Here is an 18,279-nt window from a genome sequence, read left to right as displayed (position 1 = left end):
TTCGTGTTCGAAGAGCGGTAACTCTTTTCTTGAATCACGTTCTTTAGAACCCTTCGTTCGAGATTGTATCCAAGCGTGTTTTCAGAATGTTCAAAAAATTCCATAAAAATCTTTTAAACATTCTGCGAGTCGAAGAAACGCAATCGTTAACGCCATCGGCCGTTCAAGTCGAAAGTACGGAAACCGACAATCACAAAATGGCATAGCCAGGTATATTCTTCTTTTCTTTGTAAACGGTTCATCGTATTCTGGTATACATAGATCTGCTAATACAACGTGGCGTGAGTAAAAAGTATTAAAGCATTTTTACTTTTGAAAATGCTCCTCGAGACTAAGTAATATATTAAGGTATTATCAAGTACGTAATATCTTTCCGTGACGCGAACCAAATTACCTCAAGAGGATTACCATGAAATTATTTTCTTGGGTCAAACTACAACTATACAATAAACCTAATATCCTTCTATTTCATCTCGCTCAAGCAACAATCTCTCTACAAATACATTTTTTATTTTATTTAAACCGTAAATCCGAATAAATGCTTTCAAATACGTATTGTTAATTTATAGACATTGTGTAGAATTATCGTAATACAGTGAATACTATAAAATTGCTTTCTGAAAGATATGTGCATTTTTTCGTTGGAAAACAAATCAACGATACTCTTTTAAAGTTTGTATATATCGAAAATAAATACGTGCGTAATATATGTACACTTAACTTTCTTCTTTTCTTTTTAAATACTCGAACGATATAAATCTTTTGCATTATTGCTAAATGCGATTCATCACAGACGTTACCTTTCTTAATACAGCTTTAAGATAATCTTAGCGATCCCTTAGCAAACAGCTGTACGCCTTTACCAACCCCTTTCGTGCAGCTGCGACCACCGTTTTGGTAAGCCGAAGGCTTTATTTTACCAATACATTTGTCTAATAACGCGAATTGTAGTAATTATAAGCGACGCACTTGTCTAAAGTCGAATCTAAGTCAGACGAATAACGCAAGACGAATTGTTGGAACCTCGAATTTAAAAATCCACGCATATATTTTCAAGGAAAAGTAATAGTAGCTAAAATAATCAGTCATATTCAATATATCATAATCTTGCATTAATTTGTAAAATTTAGATAAGAAGAAAATGAATAAATATAAATTTAGTTTCTATAATAGCTATTAAAGAATGTGAAGCCATCTATGAAAAGCGTTTGATTCATTTTAAGCTATTACAAATTTCAAAGCATACTCGAAGATTCGACTATTCGAATATTACGATCCAAATTTAAAAGGAAACATAGAGCAATCACGTAAATCTCTAATATTATCTATTATCTTGTCTAACAGTTGACATTTCTATATAAATCCTATCGTCGTCTCACACGACCATCATTCTTCCTTGTGATCTTCTACAGAAGCAATCTATACTCTATAGTCACGTATACTATGCTCCATGCTTACTCGATGCAAATAAGCATTCAAATGCATATATCATTTACACGTAATACATTAAAACACATCTACACATTTCCTAGAGATTATATAAACTATAAAGGAATATTTGCGTCCCATAAGGATACCTGCAGGTGTATATGGACCCGACACAAATTATAATAACTTTTGTTCAGTACCTTAGCACACCTTTTCCTTCTTTTCCCCTTTTCTTTCTCTCTTCTTATCTGGCTTCCCGAGCTATTTTCTTTATCTTTCTTTATATATACGTATACCTATCTATAAAGGTATGAAAAACATTACACAGCAAACTGTAAAAACAAACGATGAAAGGAAAACCTTTGTTACAATATAGCCTAATATTTCAACAAATATTCATATAACATTCCTAAGCAAGTTTTTCTTTCGCTTCTTTTTAATAATTTTACGATTAAATTTGTCCTAGTATGTATATATTGGAAATCATTTTGAAAAAATAAAATAACGTTGGATAATATTAAAAAATGTCCTGACTTTCGTTGGAATTTAACAAAAAGAAAAATACGATTTAATACTGACGTTAAGAGTTAATAAAAATGACTAACACACATGAAAGAATGTAAATATAGAATAAATCTTTTTAACTCGTATAATTTTCTAAATTTAAATGTTAGCTGAAGATTTTGAATTATTAAAAGTCAATTTCGATAATTGATGTTTATTTTTACATAATTATTTATAAAAAATAGATTAATATAATATACAACAATATGTGTAGTTTAGTCGTATGTGTTTCTTGAAAAATACGTTCAGAGAAACTTGACTTAAATCTCAAGAGAAATTTAAGGAAATCTCTGTAACAAGCTTGACAGTAGAGTTATGAGATTAATCGTACGTTAGTGAAACTCTATAGTCATTAGTGGGTCTTCTTGAGTACAGGTATTAAGTTCCCTAATCAGAATACGATATAGCTCTAACATAAGTATAAAAGAGAAATAACCAAATTATAATTATTGTTATTCAATGTAAGTATTCAATGTATAAACAAGGTCACAAAATGAATAAAACACGAAATTAATTAATTCCATTGAAATTGTTCACTTTGATTTATCAACTATGATAAATCGATTCTATATGCAATAATTATTAATAATTCGAACAAAAAGAAAAAGATATGATGATGAAACAGATGGCTCTTCCAATAGATTAACTTTTTATTCAAATAAGAAGGGAACAAAAAAATAATCGCGAATAAATTAAACATCAATTCGCTCGATTAAAATTAATTCATAACAATTTTATTTATTTTCAATAATTTCCTTAAATTGGCTTGAACGACATATTTCATTATTGCTGTCTAAAATGTAGATACGACGAAATGAAAACTATTTTAGATCGACATCGACAATGTTTTCCAGGCTTCCTTCTCGAAGATGAAAAACGTTAAACGATCATACATTGAGTATCGAACGACATTACTCATATGTACGTAATCGATTAGTAAAGAGTTATCGACGAATGGACGACCTCCGGTTCAGAGAGTTCACGAGTTTCGTCGAGCTGACGTGACGATATTCGCGTTATTATTAGAAAATGCAAGATTAAAGCGACACTTTCTTTGTCGATCGATTCCACGTCGGGGGCCGGTAGATAATTAATCGAACGCGACACCCTATTTCTCAATACGTACAAGTTCCACGAATGTACGGAGAGAACTAACGCTGTGTTTGTTGACAGGCTGATGGTAGACAGATATCTTGTTTACATTAGCGATAACTCTCTACGTTTGTCAATATTTCTCTTACCTCAAAGTATACACATGCGGAGTTAACTTTACGACTATTATTTTCTTTTTCATTATATTTTTTACGTTATTAAATATTATCTTTATCAAGAATATTAACAATCACGGTGGATATGTAAAAGAAAGAAAAACACAAAAATATCGAGTAAAAATTAACAAGTTTAATCTATTATTTCTACAAGTCGTGATCGTTTCAATCAATGAAACAAAATTTTAGAGAAACTTAACCGATCCTTCGAGTAACTACTTCTTTTTATCAACTTTCTTTCATTCCTTTTAACTTTAAGACGATATCAATCTTCCTTTTAAAAGTATTAAAAGTGATTATGAAAACTTTCTCATTACCTTTCCGGTCACAGGGCATATCTACGTAATAGAAACTGTAGCCAGAAATTGAGCCTTATTCGAGAATCAAAAGGAAGAAGCGAGAAACTTTTACGTAATAAGTATCGAATAAACGAGAAAATCGGAGGAAGCTGCGCACGCGTCCATCTCTTCTTCTTATTCTTTGCAAGTATTTCTCTTTCTTTCTCCCTCTATCTCATTCTCTCTTCCATCTTGCTTAAAGAAAGGCTGAACCAACCAAAGTTTAGAACCACTTACCTTGTCCGAGAAATCGTAAAGTTTTTAGAAAGTTCTAAATTGAAAATTAAAAATAAGAGATCTGAGATCGTTTTTGTAAGTCTGGCATAACCAACGGCATGTACAAATCCTTCTTCCCCGCCTACGCCCCACCCCCCATCTATTTTCTTGTACTATTTTTCTTTTTTTATTTTAACACAGAAAAACTTCGTCTCTATATTTTTCTTTTTTCAAAAAATTTGAATATTCTATGTGATCGTTCTCTTTCAATATAACTTGTAACTGTCAATACTACGTCACACAATTTGGATTTATTTTCATTGATTTATAACAAGATTGTTTGAATCTGAATTTTTATTGTCAAAAAATTCCTTGTCAAATTGTCAAAAAGATTTCCTTATAATTCGTAAAAGTAATTCAGTTTCAGTTTTTTTACGTGATTTAACTCAGGTCAAATTTATCTTTTATTTTTGCTTCTCGTTTTTTTCTCCCTCTCCAACTAGTCTTTATATTTGAAAAATAGAACAAAACGATAGAAAATTATCATTCGGTCGATGCAGCGGAAACTTCGTTCGATGAAAGTCATTCGACTGCATTATCCAGGTCCCTTTGCTGCGCTGAGTAACACGTAACTTGGTCGACGCCTCACGTTATATTGGTGTTCATACTCGTGTTCATGCACACACATACACACATACATACACACTACACGCACACGCATGAACGAACGAATGTATATTGAAGGGTTTTTCACGGGTGATTAAACTCAAAGTGCTCTTGAATCCTGCATAAGAGCTAGAGACAAAGTGAAAACAGTGACGATGGCGGTGACGATGACTGTGAAGACTAAGGTGAACTTAACCGTCTATACATTCGCACACCTATGTTCATCGAATATGGTAAACGAATAACAGCTAGGAAGGACCAATGTCTTCATCTTTCATACTTTCATATTTTCCGGTTGATCTCATTCCTATTTTTGTTACTACTATGGATAACAAATATTTTCAGAATTTTCCTCGATTTTATTGTATGTATATGTGTGAATTCTTCTCTCGTACAAAAGTTCGATATTGTTATTCCTTGTTATTTCGAAGGTTTTACATTTTCGATAAAAAATGTATACAAGTATATCGATTTTGTTCTATTTTATCTTTTTCGACTAATTTTCAGTTTCAGTAAAGTTTCTTTCAATTACGTATACTATCGCAGAAACAATTGAGCTTTTCAAGAAGGAGGAATTATTTTACATTCGAAATCGTTTAAAAATTCAGACCATTAACGTAAGTAACACGAATTAAATTTATATCGGTCACAGCGTTGCAAATGTTTATTAAATATTAATTGTTTTGTTGCAAGACATTTAATTTTATGTTAACATTGTTAAAGTTTTATAAATGCTATACCATTTTAGAAATATAAATATATAAATTTTACAAAGGATTCGTGCGTATATATATAACTCTTAATTCCTTTCGCAAAAGTTTAAGATTTTAACGAACTCGCTAATGCATTCTTGAATTACTTCTCAAAACAAACAAATAAATTAGTGGATGTAGAAAGAAATATGTATTACGGCACATTTAAGTAGAAAACTTTTATCTCTTTACTCGCGCGCGCGCGTGAACCCATAATTTTAATTACAAACTATTCTCCTACGATTCTAAACTTCCTTTACGTTTCTAAACGAATTACAGAAAGGAAAAGGAATTGTTTTGAAAGCGACCTGTTCACAAGTTTATAGAAAATACAATTCGCGTGCTGGAAACCATTATTTTAGTGTATACAGTCTACGACGATATCTCTATACTTGTTTTTACCATCGAACGAAAGTGCTTAATCGTATTCACGACGAATTCGTTCTGGAAACGAAAACCTTGCCTGTTTTTTTTTATTCTCATCCCTTTTGAGAGTTTCGATCCGCATTTCGAGTAGCAATTTGAGGGAAGAAAAAAATACAATGTAGTAACTGCGCTGACTCGATCAATATTCCAATTTCGTATCATTCAATCCTAAACGCTGATCGTTTCCCACAATTGAAACAAAATTCTAACTACCAGGGAATTATATAAAAATCAAATTGGACAAAAAAGTATAAGAGTAAAACAGAGTATTTCGAATAGACTAGTTTAATATCTGGAATTGCTGTTTAAAATAGAAATACTCTTTGGGCGTAGAAACCATTGATAAGATTGGATTTTCTAAACAATCTCATTCTCTTTCGACATTATGCTTCGTTCATAATTGTTCTCACTCTTGTGCGAACATTGCATATAACTCGACCTTTATACGCCATATTCCCACCTCAATTAACATATTGCGTAATTATTTCATTAGAACTGTATCGACCCTAGTCAACGCGCGTGACAAACCACCGCAGAGCAGTTGCTCTGTTGCTGGTAACGCTTCACGTTCATTGATTGTGCATGGATTCAAGGATCGATATCCGATAACTTTATCGAAATATTCATTCAATATCCTTTTTTTTATCCGATTACTAAATCGGATATTAAAAAAGTAGGAGTGTCGTATTTTGATGAGTCACTAAAGCGGATAACGTTCGACCTATTTCACTACACCAATATGAAAAATTAAAATTAATTCTTAACTGGCTAAACGATTTTATAAATAACTCGATCACTGGGTTATAGTTATTTCCAGACAGATTCCATTTGAATTTGGCTGATAGTAATTATAAGTCAAATAAAAACAAAATTAAAAATATATTTTTCAATGACTAATTCCCAAATGAATATATCTCGTTACACGTGTGTTAAATCATCCTCTAAATACAATATATTCATAACAAGCCTGCACAACCACGTCAAGCATCTGATCATACCGGGAGGGACGATAATATCTTTCGACTTCAGACCCGTTGGGAAACTTGGCCTTCCAGACTTCCTTTTAGTCTGTCATCAAAATAATTATTGCGCATTATTATTGTGTTTATATAACTAATTTTGCATATTAGCTATTATGTATTAAACACGCGAACGCCACATTTTAATATTAAAATATTAATAGTAAAATAAATTACATTTGGATAGGTTTCAGACGATTAATCTGAAATCGTATGTAGATTATGCGTTGGTAAAGAAACTGTTATAATTGAAGAAAATTTACGAATGCATGCACCATTAGAAAATGTCATTCTTCATACAAAACTTTAAATAGGATTGAAAAACTCTATTTCATGCGAATGATGGTGATTGCATAAGACACTTCTAGTAGTCACGTCTACAATCTCGCAAACAAACTTCCTGTAGGATAGGAAAAGAGATAAACTCCAACATATTCGATTCCCAAAGGTCTCACGAGTTTTCCGATTTACGTTGATCGGAAGCTCGGCTTACGCGTTTAAGTATTCGTACGACCGTCGCGTGATTTTTCTACCAAGGTTTTATCATGATTTCGAAGCTAAACCTTCTATCTCGATGAATCTTTATAGAAGAACGACAGCCTAGAAGTTACACGGCTTTGCCCGTAGTTCATATTTCGACAACCGTCTGGGAAAAAAAGCTCGTTCTATACAACACGTTATGAAAGAGAAGGTTAGGAAAAAAAGTAAAAGAGAAAAAAAAGGACAAGCCAAGAAACCAACGATAATAATCTTCTTAGGGCACCCCCGTGATAAATGAAGTTTTCGTGAAAAGAACACAGCGTTGTCGAGGAAAGCTAAGTATGCGTGTAATGTCCAAGGACTCTTGATTGATAGATCGGCTGGTAGCAGATTTAAAATTCTACTGCTTCGATAAAAACTCGATTGACTTCGCACTTGACCTCTTTTCCCTTTTTTATTCTCTTTTCTTAGCAAACCCTTTTGTAAAGCCTTTTATATATATATATATATATATATATCTATTTTCTATATCGTAGATTCTTTCTCCTTTTTTTCCTTCCCTTCTTCTTTCCCTATTCTTCTTCTTTTCGTCTGTCTTACATAAATTGGTAAAAAAAAAGGACGCGTAGTCAAGGAAGTTATTCCCAATGAGGTATAACATACTTTTATTCCTCGGAGAAGAGTCCTCTTTGCGTTAACTCTTTGTATGAGCTACTTCTTTTTATGTCGACTAATGTAAACTCTTTACTTTCGTCTCTTTCTGCATATCCAATGTCCTTTCTCTCGTTGGTACTAGTTATTTACAAGTCAAATGCGTACGATCAATGCCCGGGAGGAAAGAGATGGTGGTGGTTAGATCCAGGAAAACGATACGGAGGCCAACGAACGTATAACAGAGACTGAACATTGAAAAGAGAAGAGGACAGAATCGGAAATAAATGTGATCAGACTTTGGGAGGCCGCATTTACTTTAGCTTTGAACATTCTTCTTTGTGCATGGCTATTATCAACAAGAAATAACTCGCAAAGAAGGCTGCTATCAGAGGATCAAAAAGACATCGGAGCGAGAAGTTACGGAAGGATTTTACCAAATTACAGAAGAACTTAAACAACTGTAGAAGCTTACTCGATCGATGAGTTTTGTATTCTTTCCCTTCTTCGCGAAAGAAAACTTATCCGCGTAACATAGGTCACCACCATGTTGAACATCTCAACAAATTTTCTCTCTTTTTTCTACTTTTCTTTTATTTTTAAAACGCGTAGATGATTCCCCGAGCTATACATCTTGTACTTCGAACTTTTCATTATTTAAAAATTACAATCATGACTATTCTATTTTTTCCTAAACCTTGCTTTCTTCTTTAACGTAATAATGTTACCAGGATTGTGGGGGTTGCTTGGTAGGTTGCGAAAATATAATATATGTATAAAGTTGTTTTCAACGTAATTCTCGACAAAACGACCCACGGGATGCTTCTATCCCTAAGTCATAGTCTGGTTTTATTATTTTATTAAGATGTAATGTCGACGCAATAACGCTAGCCTTACAATTAATTCTACAAATACTCGAGAAGCACTAGGAATTACAAAGGTATTATTATTTTTTTAAGTAAGAAAACTACACTAGTGGGAGAATTCCTAACACCTTTTACGCGCTAATAATTATAATTTTAAATATTTTTGGCCTTCAACATTTTGGCCTTGTTTTCATAATAACAATACAAACACCACTGAATGAGGAATAGAAAATAATGGAGAAAAGCTCAATAAAAAAAAAAAGAGAAAGAAAACTGATTTAAAAAATCTTGCTGTAAAATACGAGAAGAAAGAACAGCTGTGTTACTTTCACCCCAGAAGAGTGTACTATTTCAACGAAACTTTGTTCTCGAGAGTTATTATATGCGACTCTTTCAGTGAAACTTTTCTGACGTTCAATAAACCACTACTACGACAACTTACGTTCATTACGCGTTTCTAGAAATGATAAACTATCTTATACAAAGACGCTATTCTTTTTATTCTCTTTTATCCAACTACATCTGACAAACGAAGAAAAGAGCTATTATCATCGCTCGAATATTATTCTCGATCTCCTAATTCTTATGATTTTCACGGTACCATCTACCGTTCATTCTCAACGGCAATAGAATTCGAGTAGGGTAACAAAGTCTCTCAGCAAAATTTCATTATTCGAAGTAACAAGACTGCTACATCGGACGTTAATTCTTCTATCGTGCGACATTGAAATTTATAACCCTCAGAGCGATTTCCGTTAACCACCGCGCTATAACTCGGTCAGCTCTTTCGCCGACTTTTGGAATAAATTCAAATGGTAAGACTGGCGCCACGACGGTGTACAAGCTTACACATCCACAGTCCAAATCCTTTCCTTCTTTTTCCCTATCTCTTTCTTTCTTTCTTTCTGTTTCTCTACTTTTCGTACTACGTCCCAGAGGGAGTAAAAGAGAACAGGACGACGAATTGCATCGGGTTCTGCCTGCTGGCGAAAAGAGTAATTTGATGCACAATCTCGGACTCCACGGTCCCAACAATAATAAAAGGAGTAAAGTGTACGCTTCGAGCACAAGCACGCCTCTTCGGACTCGCCCCCTTGCCGTGTTGTATTAATTTAACTTTGGCGACACGTCGACGGCACGGCCTGCCGACTCCACCATCTCGAGAAGTGAAAGAGAGAAAGAGAAAAGTAGAGAACGATATTAAGCTAAATTACCGAAGTTACCTACCGGTGTGTAACTCCTTCCAAAATTAGAAAACAAGAAGACGGTAAACAAGCATCCTATCCTTGATGATAGTAGAAGAAAAGAGAGATGTCGTGAATAAGAAAGTTTAGAAGGACGAGAAGGTAGCTTCCAATAGTAGACCAACGGAATTCCCTTTTCTGTTAAACGACGCATCGAAATCTTGCTTTCCAAACGATTTACTTCTAGAAGAGCGTTTAGCTTCCGCCCGTTAAAAAGATTTCTATGATTAACGAGGTTCTCTCCAGAAATCTGTGAAATTTGCTTGCCTAACGACTCTTCTCGTTTCTCGGAAAAATAGTAACGCCAAGTTTTTCCATTTTCACAAGGAGTAGATATCGCTTGCTGATATTTCAAAAGCTTTTAGAACTTTAGCGTTAACAACAAAATTCTCGCTGCAATGCCTAGCATTTATTTCATTTAAATACTTCCCTATCGATAACTTGTTTTTTCCTTCTCTGAAACGAAAATAATATTTGTATATAGATAGTGGATAATTGCTTCGAATTAAAATAAATATCGATTACAATTTGCATAGTTAAACCAAGTTTCAAGATGAAGATTGCTGTGGTTGGAGAGAGAAAGATTCGAAAGTTTGGGCGATGGATAATAAAAGCATAAAGTGGAGTTACAGCGAATTTTACTTGTTTAGAGATATGAAACTCTAGTAACTACGGATAATAAAAATTTTCAGTAACTACGGCTTTTCAAATATACTCTAATAAATAATAAACTTTTTTATAAAACGTAATTTTAAATTGTAATAAAAAAGACATTTTTAATAATAGAAATATAAATGGAGAATGAAAATGAATGTGTTTTTGTTACTTAAATTTTTCCTTCTGTTGCGAAAATGACATTAATTAAAAGCTTAAATATTAATAAATTCATCTTTTTTATCATGGAAAAAAATAGCATTACTGCGTTATTTTGTAAATTAATGTTACGTGTTGTAATGCGATTTATCAACGACCAACATTTATCTTTGTTCATAGAAATTCTCAGGATGGAGTTGACAACGGCGAGGTTGTTACTCTACTTGATGCTGACAATGGTGGCCATGTGCCGAGGACAAGACGTCGCGCAAGACTGGATGCAGTGCACGACGTCGTCGTGTAAATGCAAATGGGTGTCCGGTAAGAAGACGGCCGAGTGCATGAGGCAGAATTTAACGCAAGTACCGCAAAACTTGTCGTCGGAAATTCAGAGTCTTGATCTCACCGGGAATCGAATACCTCACTTGATCGAAGACATCTTCAAACTGAACAATCTCGTAAATCTTCACAAACTGGTACTGCGCGAATGCGGGATCGAGTCGGTGCATCCTAAGTCATTCAGAGCACTGAAGATCATAATCGAGATTGATCTCTCAGCTAACAACATTAGAACGCTCCATCCGGGTACTTTCGTCGAGACCCTACGACTCAGAGTACTACTCTTGAATCAGAACAAACTGAGGGTCCTAGAAGATGGTTTGTTCTTCAACTTGACCTTTTTACAAAAGGTCGAGGTATCCGATAATAAATTGGAAAGAATCGAAAATAAGACTTTCCGCAATTTACCTGGACTCCAGTCACTCACTTTAGATGGAAATAATCTAAGCGTACTTAAGCTTCACAGTTTCGAGAATTTACCGAAATTGAACAGTCTCGAGCTTCAGAATAATCCTTGGAATTGTAACTGCCGACTCAAGAAATTTCGCGACTGGACGATAGAACGGAAACTGTACACGAAGCCTAATACTTGCCAGCAGCCAGCCAATCTTGCTGGAAAGATGTGGGACGAAGTAACCAGCGACGACTTTGCTTGCCGCCCGGAAATATTTGCTATTGGACCAACGGGAAAACTCGATATCGGCCAAGGAGATGCAAAACTTTGGTGCAGAGCCACGGGCACTCCTCGACCTCAGGTAAACGGCATTTTTCCTTCGATTTTATATCACGATATTTTACAGGCAATTCTATCCTATTAGTTAAAAGATACCGATCAGGAAAAATACTTGCTTTTTTATTTTTCTTAACATCAATTTTCTCTCTTTCATTTTGCTGATTTCACATGAACGCTTCTAAGAGGTTTTTGAACGCGTGCGATATTTCTAACTATATATAAACACTATCACGTAGAACATATTTCCTTCTTCTTAAACGCTAACACGTTAGTCTGTTCCGGGTTTTACATTCACGGAAGATCTAGTGGGACATATTTGTCTCGCGTCTCGTGACATTCGAAAAGTCAAGTGAGAATACATTACTTATCACGCACGCTTTCGGATATGATGAATGCGATCGTATAACCAGTATCTTAACCAGGTGTTATAGTACATTGTGATCACGATCCGTCATACTAAGGACTGTCAAGTCATTGCGTTTATGAATCGAATTAAAATTGGACATTACCTTACGCGGATAGAAAGTGTCACGCGATGTTGACTCGATAGTTTTTAACTTGTTTAGTTTCGCGATGATCTTGCCGATTAGAAATGAAACAATAACTTTTGAAGTACTGCCTAACGTTAGTAAACATGGAATTCTTTTCTATTAGAGACGAACAACATTTCTCTCCTCCTTTTTGCGTTTTTAAATCTAACGAAATACTCTTATATTGTTGTTTACAGCTCGTCTGGGTGTATCGATCAAAAATACTAAATAATCAAAGCAGACGACATAACGGAGAACGTGGCTATATTATCGAGTCCAGCAACGATTGGTTGAATCTGACTATTCCTAGCGTTAGTACATCTGACAAAGGTGATTACGTTTGTCTTGCAAAGAATCCAGGTGGTAGTGTAGAGAAAAATGTAACTTTGAGTATCGTGGGTGATACCATCGGTGGTAGGGATAGTACGATCAGCCTACCGTTAGCTATAGGACTCGGTATCGTAGCCCTTTTACTTTTTTTCGTCACGATGACGCTTTGTGCTTGCTATTGTCGACGTCGTCGAAGTCATCACGATGAGAAAGGCTTGGAAGCAGCATCCTTAGAACATCATGGTCTGGGAGAACAAGAGAAGTCTCTAATCACAACTATAAATACCAGCTCGGTTAAAGCAGCCAGGCGATACGAGGCACCTTCCGTGACGTCGCACGGCACCGAAATGACGGAGCTGAACCGAACCCTTCTCGACAACGACTCGGTCTTCGGTCAGTACACTGCATATATAACTAAACAATGTGCCGTCAGGTGCTAGCCGGAGTAACGATCGGTCAACCGCAACGGCCGCTCCTATGCACCGCGTTCACTCTGACGTTAACGAGCATCGAATGTTACTCGTGAGAGCGTTGAACGTACGTTTATCTTAAGATTATTGGAAATGGAAATATCATTTTTATTCGGATAATTCTTTCATATAAGAGTTTAACTAAATTTTCGAATTTTTTTTTCCATCAAAATAATCTATACTATAGGTTATTTATTAAGTATAATATTTCCAAACTTTTGTAAATATTGTATCATATAATCGATCGATAGAATATTGAACATTTTAATAATGTATATAGCTAAACTGTAATTTATAAAAAGCCAAGTTTCACAATAGTAGAAATACATAATGAGTTACGAAGAAAAGGTACAAAAATTCAACGCGCTCTCTTGATTAGAATTACAGAGGTCGATATAGCGATTTAAGATTTAGGACGATACGATCGAGCAAGCACGCAGTACAATCGCTTTGTTAAGGGAAACAGGACCCGCTAGATAAAAACGAGACTTTAATTTAAAGTCACTGATAAAAGCGATCCTTTTTCACGGTAAAAAGATTTATTATCAGATTTACTCGTTGGCTAAATAGCTTCTTTGGTAAATAAAGAATGCACCAAAAAACCATCGCATTAACGAGCATGAATCTGACGTATCGATCGAAACAAATTTTTCTATAACTTGGATTTTGTTACGTTTCTTCCAACCATCAGGTAGACGTAATAATATATTTATGAGTTAAATAAACGATCTAGGTTCATTTTTGATCATGTTTTTTTAAAGGGCAAAATTAGTTATTAACGTGAAACTTCGATCTCACTTTATCTTTTGCCGGAAATAGATAAATATAAATATCTTTTTATTTTACATGAAATTCTTTCGTCGATAAAGTTTGTTCTATACGAATATGCAAATATCGAGGTTTGCGACAAAAACATTGCATATCTAAAGCTATGAGTTGAAAAGGGAAGAACGAGAGAAAAAGAGAAAACAGAATAAAAACGAAAGAAAAGAAGAGAGAGAAAAATTTTTCCCAAAACTAATATAACTTAAATGAAACGAGCAGAAAACAATGTGGTACCGAATGAAATGTTTTTAAAAATCGATATTTTGTTTCTTCTTTTTTTTTATCTGCACGCAAGTTATTCGTTTACTGCAGACCAGAGAAATTATCTATGCAATAGAATATTTTTCCAAAATAACAAATTCTTAATCTAAACAATCGCTTACTCAAAATAAATATTACTTTATTGTTGCTTGTGAAAAATATAATAACAGTGTTTTGTCGTATAAAAAAAGTTATAATTAGAAATAAAGAAAAAGCAAATTTCACTAATATTTCATTATAATATTTCTTTTTCCATGGATGAAAATAAAGAGAAGCATGAAAATGAGGACAATGTGTCCAGTAAAATGAAAAGTTAATGCAAATGGAAGGCTGCTATTTCTGCACGAGTTCTCGTTGCAAAACGGTCAACGACATCTTTCTTTTTACCTTCTGCTTATTATTTCGCGGAGGTATCAATTGAAAATTGTTCATATAATTTTTTTCTCTACCGGTGAATTCATTGTCACAAAAGTTCTGATAATCTAAAGATTTTAAATAAGTAATTGTCAAAGATATTTTTCGGAAATATCGTACATATGAATTTGACAACGAAATTTCGACAATACCTATTGTTACTTCGAAATGCAGAGGAATGAATATAACGTTTACCTTGTCCAAATTATGTTCACATAATAGAGAGACGGCGGATCTTTCCCTTTTGCGTTCGCTGCTTAACCACAATAGGACCGGCTCTCGACCGCGCCGTAAATAATTGCAAACGTCTCTTCGCCTCCTCCATATTGGCTTTGTGAGTTTCCACCGGCTGGACTGGTCGGTGGATCCGGTCGCCATGACTTCAATATGCACGCTAGAGATTTCCAAGTCCACTCTCTCCATTATACTCGTTATAGCATATAATTTGTACTTTCTTTTTATTTCCCTTTCTCTTCCCTTCTCTTTTCTTCGCGCAAAATTAGATTTTCCTTCATTTTGTTTTCTTTTGTATTATTTTATTACCACGTTGCTTTATTATTACTTGCAAAATCTTTCAAGTTACACTTAAAAGATACATACTTAAATATATAACGTAGGAAAAATAATGGAATTTAAACAGCTTCTTATATTTTACGATATTTTCTACTTGTAATTTTTTTTTTAAATTAATTTCAGATAGATACAAGATAAAGAAAAAGAAAAGAAAATATGTGTTCTAAGAATTTGTAGATTGTGCGATGTAATTCGACCATGCTAATGCTGTATCCTTGATGGAACGTTAATTTCTATCATGAAAGGATAAATGATCGGTGGGTTTCGGATTACCGTTCTTCGACGGGCGCAAGGCTTAATACGGTACTCGTTAACGTACGGCATCGTTAGAGAAATAAAGATCCTGATCATTATGTCGAGACTTCGATCGTGACATCGACGCTACAACGATCCTAATATAAACTTCGAGACACGGCAAAGGCGAGTTTGCGCTTCATCACTTCGCTAGTCGCGAGCTCTCTTTCTTATCAAAGTTATATAATAATTTTTTCCGAGCATTTTATCAATAAGTTACTGGCTCCACTTTTATTACAAAGTTAAATATCTATCCGATCACAAGTATTGAATAAGTTGTTCAATTCGACGACAGATAATTCAATGACGTAATCAAAGTTCTCCTAAAGGAAACTTGTCCAGTTTAGTATTTCTTTAAGGAATTTTTTAATTGATGCAAACGATAGTAACGTGCTTATTGAGGAAATTGATTTTCAATTGCCAGTAAAAAATAGGGGTCACTTTGAAAAAGAATCGTGACAAAGTTTCGGTCTGCCGTATGCTGTTCTCTCTATCTCTGCCTTTTTATTTTAAGTTTATATTGATTTGTCGCGTAAGCTCTTTTAAAATTTTCTTTTTTAACGTTCGTCCTTCCCCTTTGTTTCTGTTTTGACAGCTGACGGTGTGGTCGGTAGCGGCGTGATCGGCAACGTGGTTGGCGGAGGATTGGACGAGGAAAGAGAGGAGGGTACGAGGACGACAGAATTCGATAACGGGGGCGCCGGTGGAACTTTAAGCCGTGTCGGAAATGCCACTTACCGACAGTATCCGCCGGACCTGTTGGCTTTCTCCGGCGGTCGTGGCGCCTCACCGACTAGTCAGGCTTCTACAGCACCAGACAACACTCGTCTTCCTAGCCAACAACATCAGCAACATCAACCGCAACAACAGCAACAACAACATCAGCAACAAAGACAACATTCAACCTCGAGTCCTACGTCTTTGGGCTATAGCTCACCGCTCGGACAATATCCTGCAACTTTCAAAACTCTTCCTCATAATAGAAGCGTCACGCCATACGGACTCGCAGGATCTGCAGTGGCACCAGTGATGCCTCGTCATGGATACGTGACCATTCCGAGAAGACCTAGAGCTCCTAGCTGGAGCAGCGGCCCGCCGACATCGCCTACGGACGTATTAGAACCCGTCTATGATAATTTAGGCGTACGTAGTACAGCAGATGGCAGCTCGGTGCTTTCCCTAAATAAAAGTCCGGAGAGCGGACCTTCGGTCAGAGGAAGGCAGATTCCTGGTACACCGACCTCACACTATGCGACCATGCAACGAAGCACTCCCAACATATTAGCTGGCAGTTCGAACGCACTCGGTACCCTTGATAGATCGGCGCCTGAGGGTGCTCCCGAGGCCATCTCTGATTGGTCTATTAAATTGGCTGACGAGACTCTCGATATCACCTCTAGATCCCTCGGGCTGCAACAACAAAGTAACAACACGTTAGGTAGGAAGATTCCACCGAGGCCACCTCCAAAACCTAAAAAGAAATCGACTAATGGACCTCTTTACGAGGACGAGGATGAGGACGGCACGGAAGTATGATCCTACGAATATAATGGACAATGAGGACGTCGGGTCTTCCTTCTTCTTCGTTCCCGCCACTACTACGTCGAGCCATTTAACTCTATCGAGTCGCCGACGAACTCGGGAAAGAAACCAATAGTGCCTTCATTCGAAGATTTCGATGATTCTTCTTCCGACGCGAGCGCAAGTCGATGCAATTCTTCATTCGGAAGAAGAAATGATACTGCGACATGACGATGATGAGAGGACAGCGATTCCTCGTTTTATCGAACGTCCAGCTGACGAGGAACGAAGAATACGGATTATATCTTGCGTGGGATGTGATTTACCACTATTTCTCTCGATATGCGTTTTCTTTTTCCCAGTTTCTTTCCTCCTTCCATATTATTTCTCCGATCACAATATTTTCGTTCTTTTTATTTTCTATTTCACGTTTCATCGGCTCGTCCGAAAAACGAGAGACCAGAACGATTTCACGATTATATTTACAAATATTATATATCGCGAGATGTGCTTACCGAAATAATAGCATACAACGTTGATAAATTCATGAAATGATTTTTATCGAGAAGCATTTAGTAAGTGAGAAATAGTAGGAAAATTTAATCTTTCTTTGTAAGACATCTTGAATTTCTATTATCTTATTCGATATATCTAGTTTATTGGCTAGAAATTATATTTATTCGTTAAGATAGAAAATAATTCTTCTGATATTTCCAACAATATTTTATTTATTTATCGTGGTTTCTCATTTTCTAAAGAATCAATCAAGCTTGGCTAATGTGATGTCGATTTAATCCCAAATGAGAGATCGGATTCGAGTCACCAACTCCAGATTCTATTCTTTAATGTCCGTTCAACGTCCACTACTCTGTTTCGTAATCGACTAAGCATTTCTGGTTTATGGTTCTTCGACTTTAGAAGCTTTTTGCACAGATGAAAGATGTTAAGCTTACTTAACAAGATTGAGTAAAGTATTTCAAACATCTTTCCAATTGAAGAACGCTACATTTTACAAAATTATTTCCATTATTAAGCCCGTTTTTAAGACAACTGGCAAAAATAGAATAAAAGAAAATGTATCGTTTATTGGGAAAATAAATAAATCTTTTTTTAATGTTTCGGACTAATTGTAAATCTATTGGGGAAATAAATTTGTAAAATTAGAAAAATAAAATACGTTCTTCTATTCATCGGTATTGACACTCGCAACAAGTTGTATAATGTCGAATCGTAAAAATTTTCTCTCTCAGGGTAAAAA

At 35.2% G+C, this 18,279-nt stretch overlaps 1 protein-coding gene across 5 annotated transcripts in view; it reads left to right on the top strand.

Annotated features, from left to right (window-relative positions):
* Positions 1-18,279, top strand: part of LOC122520840 (amphoterin-induced protein 1) — a 251,722-nt gene extending 233,443 nt beyond the window's left edge. For all 5 annotated transcript variants that reach the window (XM_043641145.1, XM_043641143.1, XM_043641144.1 and 2 more), the window contains 3 exons: positions 10,912-11,825; positions 12,531-13,056; positions 16,096-18,279. In XM_043641145.1, coding sequence (XP_043497080.1) covers positions 10,912-11,825; positions 12,531-13,056; positions 16,096-17,036 — 2,381 coding nt within the window. In that variant the 3' untranslated portion in view covers positions 17,037-18,279. The remainder of the gene's footprint in view (positions 1-10,911; positions 11,826-12,530; positions 13,057-16,095) is intronic.

Source organism: Polistes fuscatus, unplaced genomic scaffold (genome assembly GCF_010416935.1).
Source record: "Polistes fuscatus isolate 324 unplaced genomic scaffold, CU_Pfus_HIC Scaffold4, whole genome shotgun sequence".
Taxonomy (NCBI): domain Eukaryota; kingdom Metazoa; phylum Arthropoda; class Insecta; order Hymenoptera; family Vespidae; genus Polistes; species Polistes fuscatus.
The sequence above is the reverse complement of the archived record's forward strand: the minus strand, read 5'-3'. Positions and strand labels throughout refer to the sequence as shown.